Here is a 22,282-nt window from a genome sequence, read left to right on the forward strand (position 1 = left end):
GGACTTTCCTAATTAGAAATAAGCAATACAATAGATGTTTTCAAGAGTGGATAGATAACACTCTGTTTATTTTTTGGAGCTTACATAAACACATCACTGATAAAGGAAATCAGCTTGAAAATCTTCAGACAGGAACTGTTCCATGCCCATCCTACACACAAGTAGAAGTGTACATTTTGTTTACTGCAGATGATTAATCTTTGATGTCATCTTTTCAATCCATCAAAGTACCAACCTATCAAAACTTTACTAAATATGTGACCAAGTAGACTACAACTTGGTCTGAAGTCTCCTCCAAGTATTAGCATTCTAATAAAGCTGCATTTGGTGGGCAGCATAATTAGTATGGCCAAGCCATGTGCAAGCTCAAAGCCTTCTGCATGTTACCAAGTGAGTATCTCTGATAAAGGTCCCCTATTTCATTTTTTCATATCGTGGGAGCTACTCTGTACAATAAAATCCCAACAATGTCTGTGACTTTTCGTCCAAGGTCTCCTATCTTTCAAAAAGTTCTTTTTGAAGGGAGTCATTAGGTTTTCAACTGTCAAAATACTGCAAAACATTTTAACAGGTATCTTACACGAATATGTCTATAGGCTCTTATTAGACTTAAAATGTCTCCTGCAATGGCAAGTACAACATTGCTGCAGTTTAGTGCACTCAAATTGGAAAGGCATTGAGCTGAAAATAAAGTTGGAAAAACAATACAAATGAAAATCAACAAGGGAATGGTGAAATTACATTGGATATATGGAATTGAAACAGGCCATTTGGTCCAACAAGTCTATGCTGACATTTATCCCATTGGAGTCTCCTCTCATCTTTCCCCACCTCACAGTTATTGCAGTTATCTCAATTTGCTTTTTCCATGTATGCTGATCAAGCTTCCCATTAAATACATTTTTTCTATTTCCTTCAACCACTTCCCATGTGTTACACATTCTCACCCCACTTCAGATGTTCCTTCTGAAATTCCTGTTAATTTTTCATGATTATCTGGTATTGATTATCTCTAGTAATGCTCTATCTCACTTTCATAGAATCCCTAGTGTGGAGGCAGGCCATTCAGCCCATCAAATCCACACCAACCCTCTGAAGAGCAGAACACCCAGATGCACCCCCTGCCCTATCCTGTAGCTCTGCATTCCCCAAGGTTAAGCCATGTACCTTGCACATCCCTCAACACTATGGGCAATTTAGCATGGCCAATCCACCTTACCTGCACTTCTTTGGACTGTGTTAGAAGGTACATAGTCCAACAGGTTTATTTGAAATCACAAGTGCTGCTCCTTCGTCAGGTGATCTCACCAGCACCTCCACATCTTTGGACTGAGAGGGGAAACTGGAGCACACAGAAGAAACCCACGCAGACTGTCACCCTAGAATGGAATTGAACCTGGGTCCGTGGTGCAGTGAGGCAACAGTACTAATCACTGATGCATTATCAAAACTTTCAACATTCTTAACACCTTCATTAGATCACTCTTGTGCCTTCTTTTTAAAGAGACCAATCTGACATTCTTTTCATATATACCTACACATATCATCCTTTAAAACCTTCCCTACACCTTCTCCAATGTGTTATATCTCTTTTCTAAAATGGTGACCGGAACTGCACACTTAAGTGTAATGCAGCTGGGGTTAGATACAGATTTAGCAGATCTCCCTATTTTTCAGTTTTATTCATCCTGTAATAAAGCCAGGCACTTGGCTTAATACTGTAATGGTCTTCCTAACCTGAGGTGTAATTTTTACCAATTTTTATATTTGTAGTCCAGGACCCCTTTTTCATCTATGAGTACCCCCTTGGATTTGCACCTTTGAAGCTATAAATGAACTATCTACTTTTTCTATTGTTTGCAACAGAAGAGAGTATGGATGTTTTTGATAGTAATAGAGAAGATATACTAAAAGTACAAAGTTGGTAAATCACTTTGTGCAGCTGGAATCCATGCTCGTCTGCTGAAAAAAACCAAGGTAGAAGTGGCAGAAGTACTGGTCACAGTCTTTCAATTTCCACTGGATACATAAATAGTGTCACCATAGTAAGTTACTAATATTATACAACTACGGAAATGGAGGAAGACGGATAAACCAGGAAACTAGAAGCCAATCACTAACATCTGTAATTGGAAATTATTAGCATGAATAAAACAAATTTATCAAGTCAGAGGGTCAGCACGGAATTTTCATATTAAGTTTGATTCCCTTGGTTATGGTTAAATTCTTTGATCAAATAACAAAAAAGGTTGAGGTGGTGGAATAGCTTCATAAAATGGCTAAAAAAGCATATGGGTTACTTGGATTATTTATGAAGATATAGAAAGTAAATGCAAATAAATCATGCTTATACTTTATAAACCACTAGCGTAGTAACGTCAGTTACTAATCAATTTAGAAAGGGTGCAGTGGACATTTACAAGGGCATTACAAAGGATAAAGGACTTTGTTTATATTCAGGGATTGGAAGACTTAAGATTATATTCCTTGCAACAGTCCCCCCTCCCACTCAAGAATTATGAGGATCTGTAATTTTACCTGAAAAAGGGTGGAATCTTTAATAATCTTAAAAATGGGTTGAATGTATTTGAGGCTGAGGAACTTACAAAATTACAGACAAAAAGCAGGAAATTGAGTTTAACCAGGATTGCTCTTCCAGAGTATCAACAGAGGCATGACAGAGGCTGAACAATTTCCTTCTGTACTGATTCTATGTTCAATACTGCAAAGCAACAATTTCTAATTTGAAACAAGGAAAAATAAATATAGGAAACATGAAATAAAAACAAAATGTTGAAATAAGCTAAACCTGACCCATATTTTATTTCCTTTCATAGTTTTATTTCTCTCGTGTGGTTCATATTCACATCTTCTCTAGACAGGTTTTGCTTCTTTGCCTAATTTTTGGCTTTGCAATACCAATTCTGATCACTTAATCTCTTCATCTTGCATGCTATCACAGACCTTCCCTTTTTCCCCATTCTCTCCTGTTTCATATGCTTAAAAATGGTTACATTTCTAACTTTTGCCAGGCCCGTGAAGACTCATTAACTTGGAATGTTAACTCTGTTCTTCTCTCCACAGATGCTACTAGACCTGCTGAGTATTTCCAGTATTTTCTGTTTTGACATCAATTCTGAGCTTGTAGACAAGGTGATGCCAAAGAAACTGGAATAACAGCCCTTCTTCAGTTCCACGCATATATAAAATCCAGCATCATCAACAAGCTAATCCCTGACAGCAAAAGCAGAAATTGCTGGTAAAGCAGATCTAGCAGCACCTGTAGGGCAACAGCAGAGTTTAGCTCTTTATCAAAACTCAATCTCTTTTACCTGGGACAAATTCAATGCATCATTGAAGAAACACCACCTTTCAAATAATCATTACTGAATGTTTTCTCAAGTTTGACTACTTGGGTAAATGGGAAGGAAAACAATTAAATTGTTCTCAATATTATTAGAAATCCAGCAAAATGTGACAGTGTGGAAAAGTAGTGGTGATGCCACTGGATGAGCAAGCCAGAAGTCTAGGCTATCACCCTGGAGGTATGAGTTCACAGTCCACCACAGCAGTTGGTGGAATTTAATTTAAACTTATAAAATTGGAAATTGAAATTTTGTCGGAATAATAGTGACCATGAAACAATTTATGACAGTCTGGTTCACTGATGTCCCTTTAGGGAGGGAAATCTACCATCCATATCAGCTCTGACCAACATATGATCTCAGACCAGGAACATGGTTGACTTTCAACTGCCCTCCAAAACAGTCGAGCAAGTTCAATGCTAATTAGGAACGGGCAGAAAAATGCTTGCTTTTCAATCAATGTCCTCAACTTATGAAAGAATTAATTTTAAAAATGTGAGAAATATATTGAACAGCACATAAATGGCTTTCTAAACTTGCTTTATTTCAAGGGAGAACATTTTTGAGTTTCATAAAACATTTTTTAGTCATTAGTGGCTCCTGATCTGTGTTGAATTAGCTTACCACACAGGAAGCATTCTATGCTGCCTTCAGTCCAATTTTTCCAATTGCTTATTGATATCAAAATGTGAGGTCAATCTGCTGACATTTCTTTGAAGATTCTGCCTTCCTGCATTTCTCAATGGTATTAATTAAATCAGAAAAAAAGAATTTGAAGAATATGATATTGGCAGACTTGGGAAGGAGATTGGGGATCCATATCTCTAGTTGGTTTGCCAATATAAACATATAAATGTTGTTGTATGAAAACCAAATGTACAAAACAAAGACTCTGAATTTCCTTGCGCCTGTGAGAGATGGTCCAGAAGCCCAATCCTGTCTGGACAGAAAATATAGCAGGACATGGTGATGTCAGGTCAATGCTGAAAATCTTACACAAAAATGTCTGCCCACCCGTGAATGTCTTTGCAATGAAAAAGGTCTGTCCACTGAGTTAATAATTTTTCTGGATATCTGTCAGCTCTCACCTCCTGAACTCCAAGTGCTTTAGACTCTATACCATAGAGCAACAAATTGGGCTCCATTACGTTGTTCTTTATTTGGACAATGCCTTGGAAGACATCAGAAAATCTCAATTTTTAACTGACATTCTGATGCAATGATTCTCCACTTGATAAAATTCTTAAATTGGTCCCAGAGGTTCTGATCTGAAATGTCACTTTGAAAGCAACTTCCAAAAAGGCATTGATACGAGTATGGATACCCACTAGATGTACTCAAAATTGTCTTAGCCAACAAATTGTAATGCATCAGCACCTCCTTCAAGTGGCACACTGCAATACGCATTCCATCAAGCTTAAAAGTACGAATAGGAGATTGAAATGATTAAAGGGCTGAAGTTGTTATCCAAAACTTTTTTTTAATCTTGTGTGTAATGAAGAGAGGAAGAGAAGAGGACAAGATCTCAGGAACTGTGGCTACACTGGTGATGTGACAGATGGAGGAGTTTTACAGCTTTTCCGACATCTTGTATATTTGAACGGAGTCTCTCCTGCATGGACATTCTGATGGCTCAATACATCACACATGTGATTTGCGTGTACGCTTGAAGCCCTTCTCACACCTAGTATGTTTGTGTGGTCATCTTCTTTGAGCTGTTGCTGGATAAGATTGGATGAGTTTTTGAAGACCTTTCCACATCCAACACAGTGACAAGAACTGTCATCGGTGTTAGTGTGATGTGTCACTAAAATGCTGGAGCCCTTGAACCTCTTTTCACAAGCAGAACATAAATATGGCTTCTCTTCTGTGTGCGTATGGTCATTCTTCACGTGGGATGATTGCTGGTTGAATTCCTGCCTGCGTGTGGAGATCTGATATGGCTTCTTGACCATATGTACACGCTTGTGGACCATTAGGTTGTGAGATTGACGGAACGTTTTGCTGCAGAAGGTACATTTATATGGCAGCTCTTTTGTATCAATCCGCTGATGTTTCATTAAACCAGAATCCTGCTTGAACTCCTTCTCATGCAGGAATGCTTTTTCTCCTGCATGTGTGCGACGGTGAGCCACCAAATGGCGTGACAACTGAAAGCCCTTCCCGCATGTTCCACATTTATATGGTCTCTTGTCAGCATGAGTTCGTTTGTGCATCACCAGTGTGGATGATTGACTGAACTCTTTCCCACATGTTGTGCATTGAAATGGCTTCTCTCCTGTGTGTGTGCGTTGGTGCGATACAAGATGGTGAGAATAAGTAAATCCTTTGTCACACATGTTACACTTAAATGGTTTCTCACCACTATGAATGCGTTTGTGCCGAGACAGATTTGATGAGTCATTAAAACTTTTTCCACAGTCGGAGCATTTGAATGGCTTCTCTCCCGTGTGTGTGATCTCATGCTTACGAAGGCTGGATGGATGATTGAATTCCTTATCACAGACTCGACATTTGAAAGGTTTCTCTCCTGTATGGACCAAGAGGTGCAATTTGAGGTGCGAGTATTTGTTAAAGCTCTTACCACATTCAGAGCAGATAAAGAGTTTCAGTCTATCTCGGGAACGCTGACGGCGTTCGGGCCTTTTAGAAATATTCAATGTGGGCCCCTTTTGGCAGATTTCAGTTGACTGAAGAGCAGAGTTTGATTCTTGTGTGTTCTCCATTGGTACTGTCAGAATCTCCTAAAATAAGAGATCACGATTATTGTTTTCCACAAGTTACAGTGGAATTTAATTATTACACACCACATATTATAAAGAAACACAATCAATGTATGTTAAGACAGCTGCCCAATTACTGGGAGAAGTCAGAGAGGAAGTCTCACATATAAATTATTTTCTGCTACTGATATTTACTTAGAGCATGGAAACAGGCCCTTCGGCCCAACAAGTGTAGAAGTCCTGTCCCAAATTGTCTTTCCAAAATGCATTAATTTAGGTAAATGTGATGTAAGTGCAGCAAGTGATGATAAGTAGGGAGCAAGTTTACAGATGTAAGAATTAAACAGCTTTCCATATTTTAAAAAAAACATTGGACTGCAAAATAATTAACAATTTGATGTGGCAAAAATGTTTCTATTTATGACAGAATCCTAAACTGGGAGCCATAAGTAAGTTACTGATTAATCAAAGGGGTGGGGAGGGGGAAGCAGAATGTCCTTTATTCACAGAGGCTTTCACGATAAATCTGCTATCACAAGTAGCTGAGGCAAACAGATTTGAAAAGACTTAAGATGAAGAGGAAAACCATTAGCAAAATACAGCTGAAAGCTCAAATGAAATAAGCAGAATGGGAAGAATAAAACAGGTCGAATGGTTCAATTCTCTTATATATTCTACTTGAAGCTGAAAACAAGTTACCAACTTGAAGAAACTAGAACACGGGATTTCATATGTATTGAACAAGGAGCGTGGTTTAAAACAGAGCTAAGCATTTCCATAATAATTAATCAATATCAAAGCTTTGCAATCTTGCCACATCTAGTTGTAAGTAGTAGTGAATAATGAAGCAACTAATGGACTGAAGAGACTCCATGAACATTTCTACTCTTTCTCTGATCCATTAATATTTTTCCAAGTGTTCAGTTACTCTGATCCCAGCAACAGGTTCTGTGACTTTTTCCACGTCAGATGTTTAATTAATAATTGTATAATTCCTGCTCTCCTGCCTTTTATAATGCTAGTCATCTGTGTGGATAGTGCACCTTAATAAAATGGAAGTTTTTATTCTCTGACCACTGACGTCTTTATAACTATCACTGGTGTATTGTGGCTGCTGGAGGTACTATTTGCAGAACAAACCACAATGACTTATCTCAACAACATCTTCAGGCCCAATGGTCACGACCAACGTCAGCAAGAGTAGCAGGATCAAGAGAATTTTGTGTGAGTCACACACACTAACTAGGCTTCAACGTATATTGTTATTCCTTTAGAAGGACAGAAGAAACAGGAGCAGAAATAGATTAAAAGGCACCTTAAGCCTACTCCCTATCCAGTATGATTACAGCTAATCTTCTACCCCAATTGTTTTTCCCTCAAGTCCCCATATTCTTGATTTGCAGAGACACAAAAAAATGTCTCTCACACATTTACATAAGGATGGGGATGTTGCTGGCTGAGCCAGCATATACTGCCCACCCCAAACTGCTCTGAAGATGGTGATCCACACTCTCTGAAGTACAGCATTCCAAGATTCACAACTGAATAAAGAGCTTATGATTTCGCAGTCATGGGAAGCAACCACTCAGTCTACCCTGTCAGAATCTTTTATGTTTCAATAAGATTGCTTCTCTTTCTTCCAGCCTCAAGAGAATACAGACCCATTTAATTAGTCTCTTATCACAGGACAACTCTGTCATCCAAGGGACCAACTTAATGCTGATACTCCCTCCAAGACAACCATATCTTTGCTGCAACGTGGTGCCAAGAACTGCACACAGTACATCAAGTGTGGCCTCAATAAAGCTCTTTATAATTGTTGGATTCCCCTGTTTTAACTTGTGCCCTTGCAATTAAAGGTCATACAGTGTGATATGACTTTCTAATTGTCAGTGGAATCTGCAAAGCACACAAATGTTTCTTTGAATACCAATATTTAAAAGTTTAACAATTTTTTTTGCTTACTACCACTTTCCCATATTATCTCCATCCATGTTTACACATTATTCTTTGAACCTATTATTTTAAATACTAGCCTCTTATATGGCACCTTAATAAAGGCCTTTTTGGAAATGCAAGTATACTACTTGCTTCCCTTTATATACCATTCTAGTTACAATTTCATAAAACTCCAAAAATTTGAAAAAGAAAACAACTTTCCTATTGTATAACCATACTGACTCTGTCCAATTATACTGTGACTTTAGGCTTCCATATGAATAGATACCAGGAGTTTGCAGTCACTGATGCAAGGCCCGAAGTTTCCTGTTTTCTCCTTTTCTACTTTCTTGAATAGGCTTCCAATCTGCTGAGACTATTCCAAAACAGAGGGAATTCTGATTAAAAATCAACAAAAACAAATAATGCCGACAATTTGTTTTCATAAAATTTAAGTAACAGAGGTTGGCAAATTAAAAGCTAAATCAAGGAGACGTTTCTCTTCAAAAAACATTTTAGAATTATTGAACAACGACAATCTGAGGAATTTCGGAAAATTGTGTACAGCGCATCAGCTACTTCACCACTTTATCTACCTGTCCTACTGCCTTCAGAGACATACAGATCAAGGTCCCTCTGTACTTCCCATGAACCAAGCAGACAAAAACTCACTTGCCTTGTTAGCTCTGGAAGATTAAACTCCATTGGCAACTGTTCAGCCCATCCAGCCAGTTCATCTATATCATCTCGTAATCTAAAGCTTTCCTTCTTTATTTCCTGGTCAAACCTCCTACACTCGTGGTGTAGATCAATGATCCAGGCATAAGCAGAAAAAGACCTATCACCGAATTCAGTGGTACTGCACTGGACACAAGTGTCCAGTCACAAAAAGACGCTTCAGCCATCACAGAAATTTATTGAGAAACTCAACAGTCTGGTAACATCCAAGGACAGAAAAATAGTTAACATTTAGAATGTTCTTAACTTTCTATACTAGCCCATGAACTCAAAATATTAACTCTATTTTCTCTCCACATCCCTCCCAAGTTTCTCCAGCAACTTCTGTTTTTGTTTGCTTCAGATATCCAGCAGTTGCAGTTCTTTGTTTTACTTGAACTATCACCTTCTGCTTCCTGTTACTAAGCCAGTTTTGGGTTCAAATTAGACAAACTGTCCTGGATTCGATGGGCTCTTAGCATCTTAACTAGACTGTCAAAGATCTTACCAAAAGCTTAAGTGATGTCCATGTAGAGTAAAGAGCATGGTGCTGGAAAAACACAGCCAGTCAGGTAGCACCTGAGGATTATGTCCATGGAGAAAACATTAACTGCCCTACCTTCATCTACATACCAAGTCACCTTCTCAAAATATTCAATTAGATTTATTAGACACAATGTTATATTTATTGTCACATGTACTTGTTACATGGATTTTGCTACAAAAACAGTGGCCCGGAAATACATCCAGGGACGTTATATGGGTGGAACTGAGAAATAAGAAAGGGATGATCACCTTATTGGGATTGTATTATAGACCCTCTAATAGTCAGAGGGAAATTGAGAAACAAACTGGTAAGGAGATCTCAGCTATCTTTAAGAATAATAGGGTAGAATGGTAAGGGATTTTAACTCTCCAACATCGACTGGGACTGCCATAGTTTTAAAGGTTTGGATGGAGAGGAATTTCTTAAGTGCGTACAAGTCAATTTTCTGATTCAGTACATAGATGTACCTACTAGAGAAGGTGCAAAACCTACTCTTGGGGAATAAGGCAGGGCAGGTGACTGAGGTGTCAGTGGGGGAGCACTTTGGGGCCAGCGACCATAATTCTATTAGTTTTAAAATCATGATGGAAAAGGATAGACCAGATCTAAAAGTTGAAGTTCTAAATTGGAGAAAGGCCAATTTTGACAGTACTAAGCAAGAGCTTTCAAAAGCTGATTGGAGGCGTATGTTCACAGATAAAGGGATGGCTGGAAAATGGGAAGTCTTCAGAAATGAGATAACGAGAATCCAGAGAAAGTATATTCCTGTCAGGGTGAAAGGGAAGGCTGGTAGATATATGGAATGCTGGATGACTAAAGTAATTGAGGGTTTGGTTAAGAAAAAGAGGGAAGCATATGTCAGGTACAGACAGGATAGATCGAGTGAATCCTTAGAAGAGTATAAAGGAAGTAGGAATGTACTTAGGAGGGAAATCAGGAGGTCAAAAAGGGAACATGAGATAGCGTTGGCAAATAGAATTAAGGAGAATCCAAAGGGTTCTTACAAATATATTAAGGACAAAAGGGTAACTAGGGAGAGAATAGGGCCCCTCAAAGATCAGCAAGACAGCCTTTGTGTGGAGACAGAGAAAATGGGGGAGGTACTAAATGAATATTTTGCATCAGTATTTACTGTGGAAAAGGATATCGAAGACATAGACTGTAGGGAAATAGATGGTGACATCTTGCAAAATGTCCAGATTACAGAGGAGGAAGTGCTGGATGTCTTGAAATGGTTAAAAGTGGATAAATCCCCAGGACCTGATCAGGTGTACCCGAGAATTCTGTGGGAAGCTAGAGAAGTGATTGCTGGGCCTCTTGCTGAGATATTTGTATCATCGATAGTCACAGGTGAGGTGCCCGAAGACTGGAAGCTGGCAACGTGGTGCCACTGTTTAAGAAGGGCGGTAAATACAAGCCAGGGAACTATAGACCGGTGAGCTTGCCCTCAGTGATGGGCAAGTTGTTGGAGGGAATCCTGAGGGACAGGATGTAACATGTATTTGGAAAGGCAAGGATGATTAGTGATAGTCAACATGGCTTTGTGCGTGGGAAATCATGTCTCTAAAACTTGATTGAGTTTTTTGAAGAAGTAACAAAGAAGATTGATGAGGGGAGAGCAGTAAATGTGATCTATGTGGATATCTGTAAGGCGTTCGACAAGTTCCCCATGGGAGACTGATTAGCAAGGTTAGATCTCATGGAATAAAGGGAGAACTAGCCATTAGGATACAGAACTGGCTCAAAGGCAGAAGACAGAGGGTGGTGGTGGAGGGTAGTTTTTCAGACTGGAGGCCTGTGACCAATGGATTGCCACAAGGATCAGTGCTGGGTCTTCTATGTTTTGTCATTTACGTAAATAATTTGGATGCGAGCATAAGAGGTACAGTTAGTAAGTTTGCAGATGACACCAAAATTGGAGATGTAGTGGACAGCGAAGTGGGTTACCTCAGATTACAACAGGATCTGGACCAGATAGGCCAATGGGCTGAGAAATGGCAGATGGAGTTTAATTCAGATAAATGTGAGGTGCTGCATTTTGGGAAAGCAAATCTTAGCAGGACTTATACACTTAATGGTAAGGTCCTAGGGAGTGTTGCTGAACAAAGAAAACTTGGAGTGCAGATTCGTAGCTCCTTGAAAGTGGAGTCGCAGGTAGATAGGGTAGTGAAGAAGGCGTTTGGTATATTTTCCTTTATTGGTCAGAGTATTGAGTACAGGAGTTGGGAGGTCATGTTGCAGCTGTACAGGACATTGGTTAGGCCATTGTTGGAATATTGCATGCAATTCTGGTCTCTTTCCTATCGGAAAGATGTTGTGAAACTTGAAAGGGTTCAGAAAAGATATACAAGGATGTTGCCAGGGTTGGAGGATCTGAGCTACAGGGAGAGTCTGAGCAGGCTGGGTCTGTTTTCCCTGGAGCGTCAGAGTCTGAGGGATGAGGTTTACAAAATTATGAGGGGCATGGATAGGATAAATAGACAAAGTCTTTTCCCAAGAATCAGGGACTCCAGAACTAGAGGGCATAGGTTTAGGTTGAGAGGGGAGCGATATAAAAGAGACCTAAGGGTCAACAGTTTCACGTAGAGGATAGTATGTGTATGGAATGAGCTGCCAGAGGATGTGGTGGAGGCTGGTACAATTGCAACATTTAAGAGGCATTTGGATGGGTATATGAATAGGAAGGGTTTGGAGGGATGGGACTAGGTGCTGGCAGGTGGGACTAGATTGTGTTGGGATATCTGATCGGTGTGGACAGGTTGGACTGAAGTGTCTGTTTCCATGCTGTACATCTCTATAACTCTATAATGTCACCAGTCACATAATCTCCCCTATTTCGAGGCTCTGCTGACTATCCTTGATTAACCCTTGCCTCTCTAAGTGGAAGTTAATTCTGCCTTTTTTTTCCTAAATGTTAGATACACTGACCTGTGGGTTCCTAGTTTATTCCTACTATCATTCTTGAGTAGTAGTGCATATTCCCTTGACCTCACGCACTCTTCTGGTAGTCACAGGATTGAAAATGAATGCGAGTCTACAATCTTCTCCCTGGACTCCCTTAGCAGCCTTGGATACCCCTTATCTGTGCCTGGGAATTTATCGCTTCCAAGACTGCTCAGATCAGAAATATCTTCTCCCCCTCAGTACTAATTTGTTCAAGTATATCTCAGTCCTCCTTCCCTGATCTGGGGCGGACCCATAATGTCCTTTTGTATTGCGATGAAACCCCGACTAATCTGTACTTTCTTACAGTAAAATAATTGGCCGTTCTTTAAATAAAAGTTGGGAACAGTGGTGCTAGTACAGACATATTTAACTCATTTATCAAGAGCGCCTGAGGATGGCCCGGAGATCGATCAAGTTGCTGCTGAGCAATCAGAGGAAGCCTGAAGTGAAGGCCTCAAACCGTGAAGGCGATGAAGCCAATCGCCCATGTATTGGCCCGAGGCCCCATGTGATCGAGCCCGATAAAGTTACACTGACTGGGCCAGACTAATGACAACGAGCCCAGTCCGGCCCGCTCCCCGAGGCCGAAACGATTTCACGTCCCGGCCGAAGTGGCAGGAAAGTGGTTAAAATGGCGGAGCCAGCAAACGGCCAGATGGTGGAGGCAAAAACCTTGCTTCTCCGCTGGAAATTAAAATGAGCAGGTCATAACCCTCCCACAAGTTAATTTATTTCCTCACCAGTTTGCACCGAATCCCCACTTACCCCCCCAATCCCAAGGAAAGGCTGCAGCTTCACGGATTTAACATCGACCGCCGACCACTACCCCTTGTCTTCCTGCATCGCGCAGGCGCGGAGAGAACTCGGGGCTGACTGCCTGCGCGCGCACACAGCGTGCTACTCCCCGGAGATAGAGGACTTTCAGGAGCGTGAAGCACCCTGGAGAACCTGGCTGCCATTTCTTCGGTCCTCGTCGGAAAAAGCAGCTCCCCCTGAATATTTTTAAACGTGATGTTTATTCACTTCTTTCCCTCTAAGTTAAGTGCAATTCCTTTATTATTCAGAGAGTAATCCCAAGCTGTAAATTTTAAAACTGTCGCAAAAAGCTGCTGAAAATCTTAAAAATAAGTACCCAAGATGCTGAAAATGCTCAATAGGCTAGGCAGCGTGTGGATAGAGAAACGTGGCACCTGCTTTTCTCTCTCCACAGATGTTGTGGCTCTACTGAATGTTTCCAATATTTTCTGTGATTAGGTTCAAAGGTTTATCTACATCAAAATTATAATTATTGTAAATGGTCAAAAGAACTGAATTCCATATATAAGAAGACAATGAGTGACTTCAAGATCATGTCAGATCCATGGCGTAAAGAAACATTAGTCAAATTTAAGTTCTGAAAAAAAAACCCAAGATAGCATATTTCCTATTGATGGCATCATAAATACTTTGCTGATGATTGATGGCTCACTGATGACACAATAATTGTCCAGGTTCGATTTGTCCTGTTTCATGTGAACAGCATGTAATTGGGCAACTTTCCACATCAATTGGTTCATACTAATGTTGTAACTGCACTGCAACAGCCAGGTTAAGTGCTGCACGTTTTCTAGTTTCTCGTCTTCAGCATAAAAGTTGAATGTTGTCAAGGTCCATTCCTTCTCTGTGTTCAATCCATTCAACTGTTTCTTGATACAGTATTGTATTCTATCTAGACCAGCATTTATTACCTATTTCTAATTGTCCTTCCGGATGGATCCCTACTGTACACGAGGCATAGGTTTAACAACAGTACTGTTAGAAACTAATTCCAGGAATTTGACTCCATAACAGTGAATGAACAATGAGTTAGGGTAGAGGAGGAAAGCAGTGCAGGTGTCCCCTGCAGTCATCTCCCTCAAAAACGGGTATATAATTTTGGGTACTGTTGGGAGAGATGGCTCACCAGAGGAAGGCAGCAGTAACCAGGTTCATGGCACTGTGGCTGGCTCTGCTATATAGAAGGGCAGGAAAAAGAGTGGAAGGGCTATACCGTGGGGGTTTCAATTGTAAGGGGAGTCAATAGGTGGTTCTGTGGTCAAAAACAAAACTCCCAAATGGTATGTTGCTCAGGCTCAGGGATGTCTCAGATCAGCTGCAGAACATTCTAAAGGGGGAGGGTGAACAGCCAGTTGTCATGGTGCATATAGGCACCAATCATATAGGTTAAAAAAAGAAATGAGGCCCCATAGGCAGAACTTATGGAATTAGGAGCCAAATTATAAAGTAGGACCTCAGAGGTAGTAAGCTCAGGATTGCTACCAGTGCCACGTGCTAGTTAGAGTAGAAATGAAAGAATAGGGTTGACGAATGTGTGGCTTGAGAGATGGTGTAGGAGGGAAGAGTTCAGATTTTTGGAACATTGGGGCCGGTTCTGTGGGAGGTGGGACTATTACAAATTGGATGGTCTACACCTGGGCCAGACTGGAACCAATGTCCTCGTAGGTGCTTTTGCTAATGCCATTGGGGAGCGTTTAAACTAATGTAGCAGGGGAATGGAAACAAAATGAGGTTACTGGACAGTAAGGAATTAGATCATGAAGTCAGCGTGACTAAGGGGAAGAGTAAGCAGACAGCAAATGATAAATGCAAACGGACTGGTAGTCTGACGTGTATTTGTTATCATGCAAGAAGTGTAGTTGGTAAGGCAGATGAACTTAGGGCTTGGATTAGTACCTGGGCATATGATGTTATTGCTATTACTGAGACTTGATTGAGGGAAAAGCATGATTGGCAACTAAACATCCCAGGATATCGATGCTTCAGGTGGGATAGCGAGGGACGTATAAGGGGTAGGGGAGTTGCATTACTGGTCAGAGAGGATATCACAGCTGTGCTGAAGAAGGGCACTATGGAGGACTCAAACAGTGAGGCAATATGGGCAGAGCTCAGAAATAGGAAGGATGGGGTAACAATGTTAGAGCTGTACTACAGGCCTCCCAACAGCGAGCCTGAGGTAGAGGAACAAATATATAAACAGATTATGGAAAGATGTAGGAACAAAAGGCTGGTGTTAGAGGCCGAGATGGAGTAGAATTTGTGAGGAGCATCAAGGAGGGTTTTCTATGGCAGTATGTAAATAATCCGACTTGGGAAGGGGTCATACTGGACCTGGTGTTGGGGAATGAGCCTAGCCAGGCTCCACAACCACCTGATAAAGGAACAGCGCTCTGAAAACTAGTACTTCCAAATAAGCCTGTTGGAATATAAACTGTTGTTGTGTGTACAGTTCTGGTTGCCACATTATCACAAAGATGGAAAGGGTGCAGAGAAGGTTCACCAGGATGTTGCCTGATATTGAGGGTACTAGCTATGAAGGGAGGTTGAATAGATTAGGATTATTTTCATTAGAAAAATGGAGGTTGATGGGGGAGTTGATTGAGGTCTACAAAAGCATGAGATGGATAGCAAGAAGTTTTTTCCTAGATTGAGGTCTCAATTACTAGGGGTCACAAGTTCAAGGTGAGGGGGAAAAGTTTAAGGAGATATGCATGAAATGTTCATTACGCAGAGGGTGGTTGGTGCCTGGAACGCATTGTCAGCAGAGGTGGTAGAGGTGGGCATGTTAGCATTATTTAAGGTATATCTAGATAGATACATGAATGGGCAGGGAGCAGAGGGATACACATCCTTAGAAAATACGTGACAGGTTTAGATAGAGGATCTGGATTGGCACAGGCTCGGAGGGCCTGTTCCTGTGCTGTAATTTTCTTTGTTTTTGTTCTCTTTGCTCTTTGTGGTTTGAGAGGAACGCGAAAGTGGTAGTGTTCCCATACTGCCCCTGAATGTTTAAGTGGCAAAATGGAATATGCAGTTCAAGTGGCGTTGGGGAACTACAGCAGTGCATTTTGTAAAGATATGCATGGCTGAGTATGGTGGCCATTACCAGGAAAAAGGTATTAGAAAAACTGAGGGTAGGTAAATCACCTGGACTTCGGAGTTCTAAGGGAGATAGCTGAAGACATAATGGAGGAATTAGTGGTGATCTTTCAGGAATTGCCGGAATCAGAAAGGGTCCCAGAGGACTGGAAAATCACTAATGTGATACCCCTGTTTAAAAGGGAGTAAAGCAAAAGACAGAAAATTACCGACCAATTAGTCTAACCTTGGTCTTGGGTAAGATCCTGGAATCCATTGTGAAGAATGAGACTTCTGAAGACTTGAAAGTGTACAGTAAAATAGAGCAAAGCCAGCATGGTTTTATCAAGGGGAGGTCATGCCTAGCAAATCTTCTAGAATTCTTTGAGGAAATAATGAACAGGTTAGACCAAAGAGAGCCAATGGATGTTATCCACCTGGACTTCAAGAAGGCCTTTGACACGGGGGCCTCACAGGAGGCTAATGAGTAAGATGAGGCCCCATGGAGTTAGAGGCAAGGTGCTAGCATGGGTAGAAGCTTGGTTGACTGGCAGAAAACAGAGGGTGGGGCAAAAAGGATCCTTCTCAGGATGGCAGCTGGTGACAAGTAGTGTTTTGCAAGGTTCACTGTTGGGACCACAACTTTTCACGATCTAGATGTCGGAACTGAGGGCATTCTGGCTAAACTTTCAGGCGATCCAAAGGTAGGTAGAGGGACAAGTAGCATTGAGAAGGTGGGAAGGGTTTGGACAGGTTAGGAGAATGGGCAAAGAAGTAGCAGATGTAGTACAGCATGGGAAAGTGCGAGGTCACGCACTTTAGCAGGAATAGAGGCATGGACTATTTTCTAAATGGGGAGAAAATTCAGAAGACTAAAGTGCAAAGAGACTTGGGAGTTCCAGTACAGGATTCTCTCAAGGTAAACTTGCAGGTTGAGTCAGTAGTTAGGAAGGCAAATGCAATTATGGCACTTATTTTGAGAGGACTTGAATGTAATAGCAGGGCTGTACTTCTGAGGCTCTATAAGGCTCTGGTTAGACCACATGGGAGTATACATGGTTTTGGGCCCCATATCTCTGGAAGGATACATTGGCGTTGGAGCATGTTCAGAGGAGGTTCACAAGAATGGTCCCAAGAATGAAAAGCTTAACGTATGAGGAATGTTTGAGGACTGGTCTATACTTGATGGAGTTTAGAAGGATGAGTGGGGATCTCATTGAAACATACAGAATGCTGAATGGCCTGGACAGAGTAGATGTTGGGAAGATGTTTCCATTGGTAGGGGAGACTAGGACCCGAGGGCACAGAGTAAATGGAAGATCTTTTAGAACGAAGATAAGGAGAAACTTCTTCAGCCAGAGAGTGGCAAATCTATGAAATTTACTTCCACAGAAGGCTGTGGAGGCCAGGTCATTGGGTATATTTAAGACTGAGATGGATAAGTTCCTGAGTATCAAGGGGATCAAGGATTATGGGAAGAAAGCAGAAGAATGTGTTTGAGAAACTTATCAGCCATGATTGAATGGCAGAGCAGATTCATTGGGCTGAATGGCCTTATTTCTGCTCCTACGTGTTATGGTCTTATCGCTGCTACTGTGCATCAGTGGTTAAGAGAGAATGTCAACACTGGGTCTGAGAAAGGGTGATTGAACCTGAAACGTTAACTCTGATTTCTCTCCATAGATGCTGCCAGACTTGCTGAGCTTTCCCAGCAATTTGTGTTTTATGTCACAATTGGTGTTTGAAGCGCCAATCAAGCAAGATACTCTGTATCACATGGTGTCAATTTTATGCTTGCTGATGACAGGCATCAGGCAGACAAGATATGTGCTGCTCACTGCAGAATTTCTAGCTTCCAAACAGTATTTAAAGTATAGTTCAGTTTCTGGTCAATGTTAAAGCTCAGGGATCGTAGGGTCTGTGATGTTGATACTGTTGAATGATAAGGGATGATGGTGGGATTCTCTTTTCATGGAGATAGTCATTACTTTGCACTTGTGCCGTGCAAAAATACCATACGACTTAGCTCAAGTCTGAATATTGTTCAGGTCTTCCTGCATTTGAACATGGATTGTGTAATTACCTGTGGAATTGCAAATGGTTCTAAACATCGTGTAATTGTCAAACATTACTGTAGAGAAAATTATTGACAAAACAGTTGAAAATGGTTGCACCTTGAACACTACCCTGTGAAACTAAGGCCTCTTGTGGTGTTGTGTCCATACTTCTTCCTTAGGTTTTTCTTAGTAAGTGCGGTTTCATAGCACTATTCATGACCTCTTCATCACTTTCCACATTATTGATGGGAATTAATTTACTGGTTTGGATTTGTCCTTTTTTGTGTATGGGACAATCTTGGCAATTCTTTGTGTTGTTGAGTAGGTAGCAATATTACAGCTGTACTGGAAGAGTTTGGCTAAGGTGTGGCAAGTTCTGGAGCACTAATCTTGAATACTGTTGCCAGAATATTGTCAGAGGCCGTAAGCTTCACAGTTATGTACTGCCTTCAGCAATTTCTTGATATGAGCACTAAATCATGTTAGCTGCAATTTTGCTTCTGAGATGCTGAAGGACTTCTAGGTCAAGGTGGATTATCCACTTCTCACTTCTAGCTAAAGATTGTTGCAATGCTTCAAGCTTATCTTTCATACTACTGTGCTGGGGTCCGCCATCATTCACGATATCGATGTTTGTGGAACCTCCAGGAGGTTATTAATTGTCCACCTGCATTCACATTGAAGAAGACTGTAAATCCCTGATCTGTTTTTTGTAGAATCACTTTGATTTGTTTATTAGTTGATTCTTACGCAATTTGGCATGCAAGTAGTCCTGTGATTTGGCTTCAATGATTTGGCACCTAATTTTTATGTATCCCTGGTTCTGCTCCTGACATGCCCTCCTAGGCTCATCATGGAACCAGGGTTGATTTCCCAGCTTGATAATAGTAGATCAAGTAGGAGATATGTTGGGCCATAAGATTGCCAATTGTGTTGGACTACAATTCTGCTGCTATTGTCAGCTTACAGCATCGCATGGTTGACCACTCGAGTTGCTAGATGTCATAGTGGAAGTGCTACACAGGAGGGCATTTTCAATGTTACGATGAACTTTGTCTCCACAAGGTCACTCCTCTTTCTATACTGTCATGGACAGATGCACCTGTGGCAGGCAGATTGGGGAGGATGAGATTAATGAAGTGTATTTTGCCCTTCTTTGTTGTTCCTTCACATCCTGCCTTGGACCCAGTCTAGCAGCTATGTCATTTAGGGCTCGAACCCAGCTCAGTCAGTAGTGGTGCTGCCAAGCCACTCTTGGTTATGGACACTGAAGTCGAATACACATACAAACAAAAGCAGGTCACTAAGCCTTTTGAGCTTACTCCACCATTCAATAGCTGATCCTATTTTAACCTCAAGTCTATGTTCTTGTATATTCCTGATCATTTTTCTTCCCTTGGTAATCAAGAATCTATCTATTGCCTTAAAACTATTTTAAAATTCTGTATCCATTGCCTTTTGAGGAAGAAAATTCTAAAAACATCCATCAGAGTACGTTCTGTGCCCTTGCCACTCTGCTTTCTGCAAGTGGTGTTCCACTTGGAGGAATACTGTTTCATCAGCTGATATGGGAGAGGAAGGAGTGCTATTTGGTAATCAGAAGCATGTTTTCTTGCCACGTTTAACTAGATGTCATGAGACTTCATATGGTTCAATGTTGAGAACTTCCAAAGGCAATTCCCTCCTGACTGTCTTGTCTGTGAGATAGGATATATACAGGGTTGGTGATGGTGGTAACTGGAACATTGTCTGCAAGTTACAATTCGGTATGATAATATCAGGCTTTTGCTTGACTAGTCTTTCAGACAGCTCTCTCAATTTTGGCATTAACTCTTAAATGTTACTAAGAAGAACCTGCAGGACTACAGAATCATACAATGCAGAAGAGACCCTTTGACGCATCAACTATGTACTGTCAAAAAATTATACGACCTCCACTAGTCATGCATTCCTGTACTAGGCCTGTAGCCTTGAATGCCTTCTGAACTGCTCATTCACATACCTTTAAAAGGTTCCTGCCTCAACTATCCTCACAGACAGTGCATTCCGAACCCTCGAGGTGAAAAGGCGTATCTCAAATCCCTTCTAAACCTCCTGCCATTCACTTTTAAATTATGCCCCCTTGTTACTGACCCTTCAACTAAGGGAAACAGTTGCTTTCTATTCACCCTGCTCCTCATAATCCTTTACATTCTCTGCTCACAATCTATGTAATCCCATATTAACTTTACCTGCTACCTTCAGGACAAGCACCCCAAGATCCTTCTGTTCCCCTAAGCTCCCTAACATCTGGCCATCCATTGAGTACTCCCTTGTCTTGTTCCCTTTTCCAAAGCACTCACCTTACATTTATCAGGATTAAATTCCATCTGCAACTAATCTGCTTAATCCATTTACATCTTCCTGTAACCTAACACCTTCCTCTCTACTGTCAGCCAATCTTTATGTCATCTACAAACTTACTAATCATTCCTCCCATATTCTCATCTAAGCATTAATAAATATCACAAACAATAAAAGAACCAGCATTGATCCCCATGTGGTATGCCACTGCACTTTGGTCTCCAGTTACACAAACTGCCTTCCACCACCATGCTCTGTCTCCTTTAAATAAGCCAACTTTGGATCCATTTTGCCAAGTTACACTGGATCCCATAAGTTTTAACTTTACCTATTTGCTACTCGAAGGCCTTGTTCCTAACATACTCATCTGAATGCCATTTGTTTGCTTTTTTTAAATTCATCTATAGAACGGGTTGTCAATGGCTGTCCCTAGACACCCTAGATAAGGTGGTTGTGTGCAGCTTTCTTGAACTGCTGCAGTCCACTTTCAGTTTGGTTGACCCACAATGGCTTTAGGGAGGGAGTCAGTGCCAATCAAGTCAGCTTCTTTGTCCTAGATGATGTCCATATTGAATAAGTTAACTCCCCCCTTAGTTTGGTGATAAAAGTATAGTGAGGGATATTGTTGTATGTATAGAGTGATAACTTTTAAACAAGAGATTTAAGTTCTCAGAGATTATATTAAAAGGATTTGTGTAACAAGATTTTAAATAATGTTTATTGGCACAGAGCTTAAAATGTTACTAAAAGATGGCTAGAAGTTGAAGCTTTGAAATATTTAATCAGGGTGCCTGTAATCACCTAAAATATTTTTGAAATTTACATTTTTATTTTTAAGTTAATGGGATGTGGGTGTCACTGGCTTGGCCATTATTTATTAAGCGAAAGTGAGGACTGCAGATGCTGGAGATCAGAGTCAAGATTAGTGGTGCTGGAAAAGCACAGCAGGTCAGGTAGCAACTGAGGAGCAGAAAAATAAATATTTCAGGCAAAAGCCCTTCATCGGGAATCAGGTCATTATTTATTACCTTTCCCTAATTGCCTAGAGCGGAGATGAGAGTCAACCAAATTGCTATGGGTCTGGAGCCACAGGTAGGCAGATCAGGTAAGGATATTAGTGAACCAGATGGGTTTTTTTAACAAAAATTAATTGTGGTCACCATTAGACTCGCCTTTTAGACCAGAATTTTATTGAAATCAAATTTCACCATCTGCCACGGTGGAATTCAAATCCAGTACAATAACCTGGGTTTTGGAATATCAGTCAGTGACTTTACCACTACTTTCTTCAAATGTGTAATAGATGTAAATTGTGACCAACATATGGACAGTAGAAGTATTATCATGCTGTCCATTAATTTACTACGAATGGCTGTTTGACATAATGGCCTGAACATATATCTGAAAGGGGATGATACCTTGCCCCTATGTGATCACACATGGTGTCTCTGAAATTCAACTGAACTATATAAGCTATTATCAACATGTTTCTTGGTTACCATGGGAAGGCCATCTTCAATGCTCTCACCCTCTGCTCTTCACATACTTCCGAAATATCGGTGATGTATTCACAATATTGGAGTCTGAAGCCACATCATAATTTTATTACAGCTCAATATTCTCCATTATAATAAAACAAAGAACTGTGAATGCTGGAAATCTGAAAAATACAAACATGAAATATTGAAAAAGCTCAAATCTAGCAGCCTCTGTTGACAGAAAAATTAATATTTCAAGCCCAGTGTCACTTCT

At 40.7% G+C, this 22,282-nt stretch overlaps 1 protein-coding gene across 5 annotated transcripts; it reads right to left on the reverse strand.

Annotated features, from left to right (window-relative positions):
- Positions 1-3,888: 3,888 nt before the first annotated feature.
- Positions 3,889-13,085, reverse strand: LOC132831138 (zinc finger protein 664-like). Of its 5 annotated transcripts, none has more exons than XM_060849241.1 (3): positions 13,002-13,085; positions 8,316-8,402; positions 3,889-6,109 (listed from the first exon to the last, which is right to left on the reverse strand). In XM_060849241.1, exon 3 carries the CDS (start codon positions 6,089-6,091, stop codon positions 4,904-4,906), a length of 1,188 nt encoding a protein of 395 aa, XP_060705224.1. In that variant the 5' UTR covers positions 6,092-6,109; positions 8,316-8,402; positions 13,002-13,085; the 3' UTR covers positions 3,889-4,903. The 5 variants fall into 5 exon arrangements, with proteins under 5 accessions (XP_060705224.1, XP_060705156.1, XP_060705304.1 ...); XM_060849173.1 differs by having other exon boundaries at positions 8,270-8,402; XM_060849321.1 differs by lacking the exon at positions 8,316-8,402 and having other exon boundaries at positions 13,002-13,084.
- Positions 13,086-22,282: the final 9,197 nt, after the last annotated feature.

Source organism: Hemiscyllium ocellatum, chromosome 1 (genome assembly GCF_020745735.1).
Source record: "Hemiscyllium ocellatum isolate sHemOce1 chromosome 1, sHemOce1.pat.X.cur, whole genome shotgun sequence".
NCBI lineage: Eukaryota > Metazoa > Chordata > Chondrichthyes > Orectolobiformes > Hemiscylliidae > Hemiscyllium > Hemiscyllium ocellatum.

Bases quoted from the DNA above. Each gene is read 5' to 3' on its own strand.
- LOC132831138 (XM_060849241.1), bottom strand. From the start codon at position 6,091: ATGGAGAACACACAAGAATCAAACTCTGCTCTTCAGTCAACTGAAATC.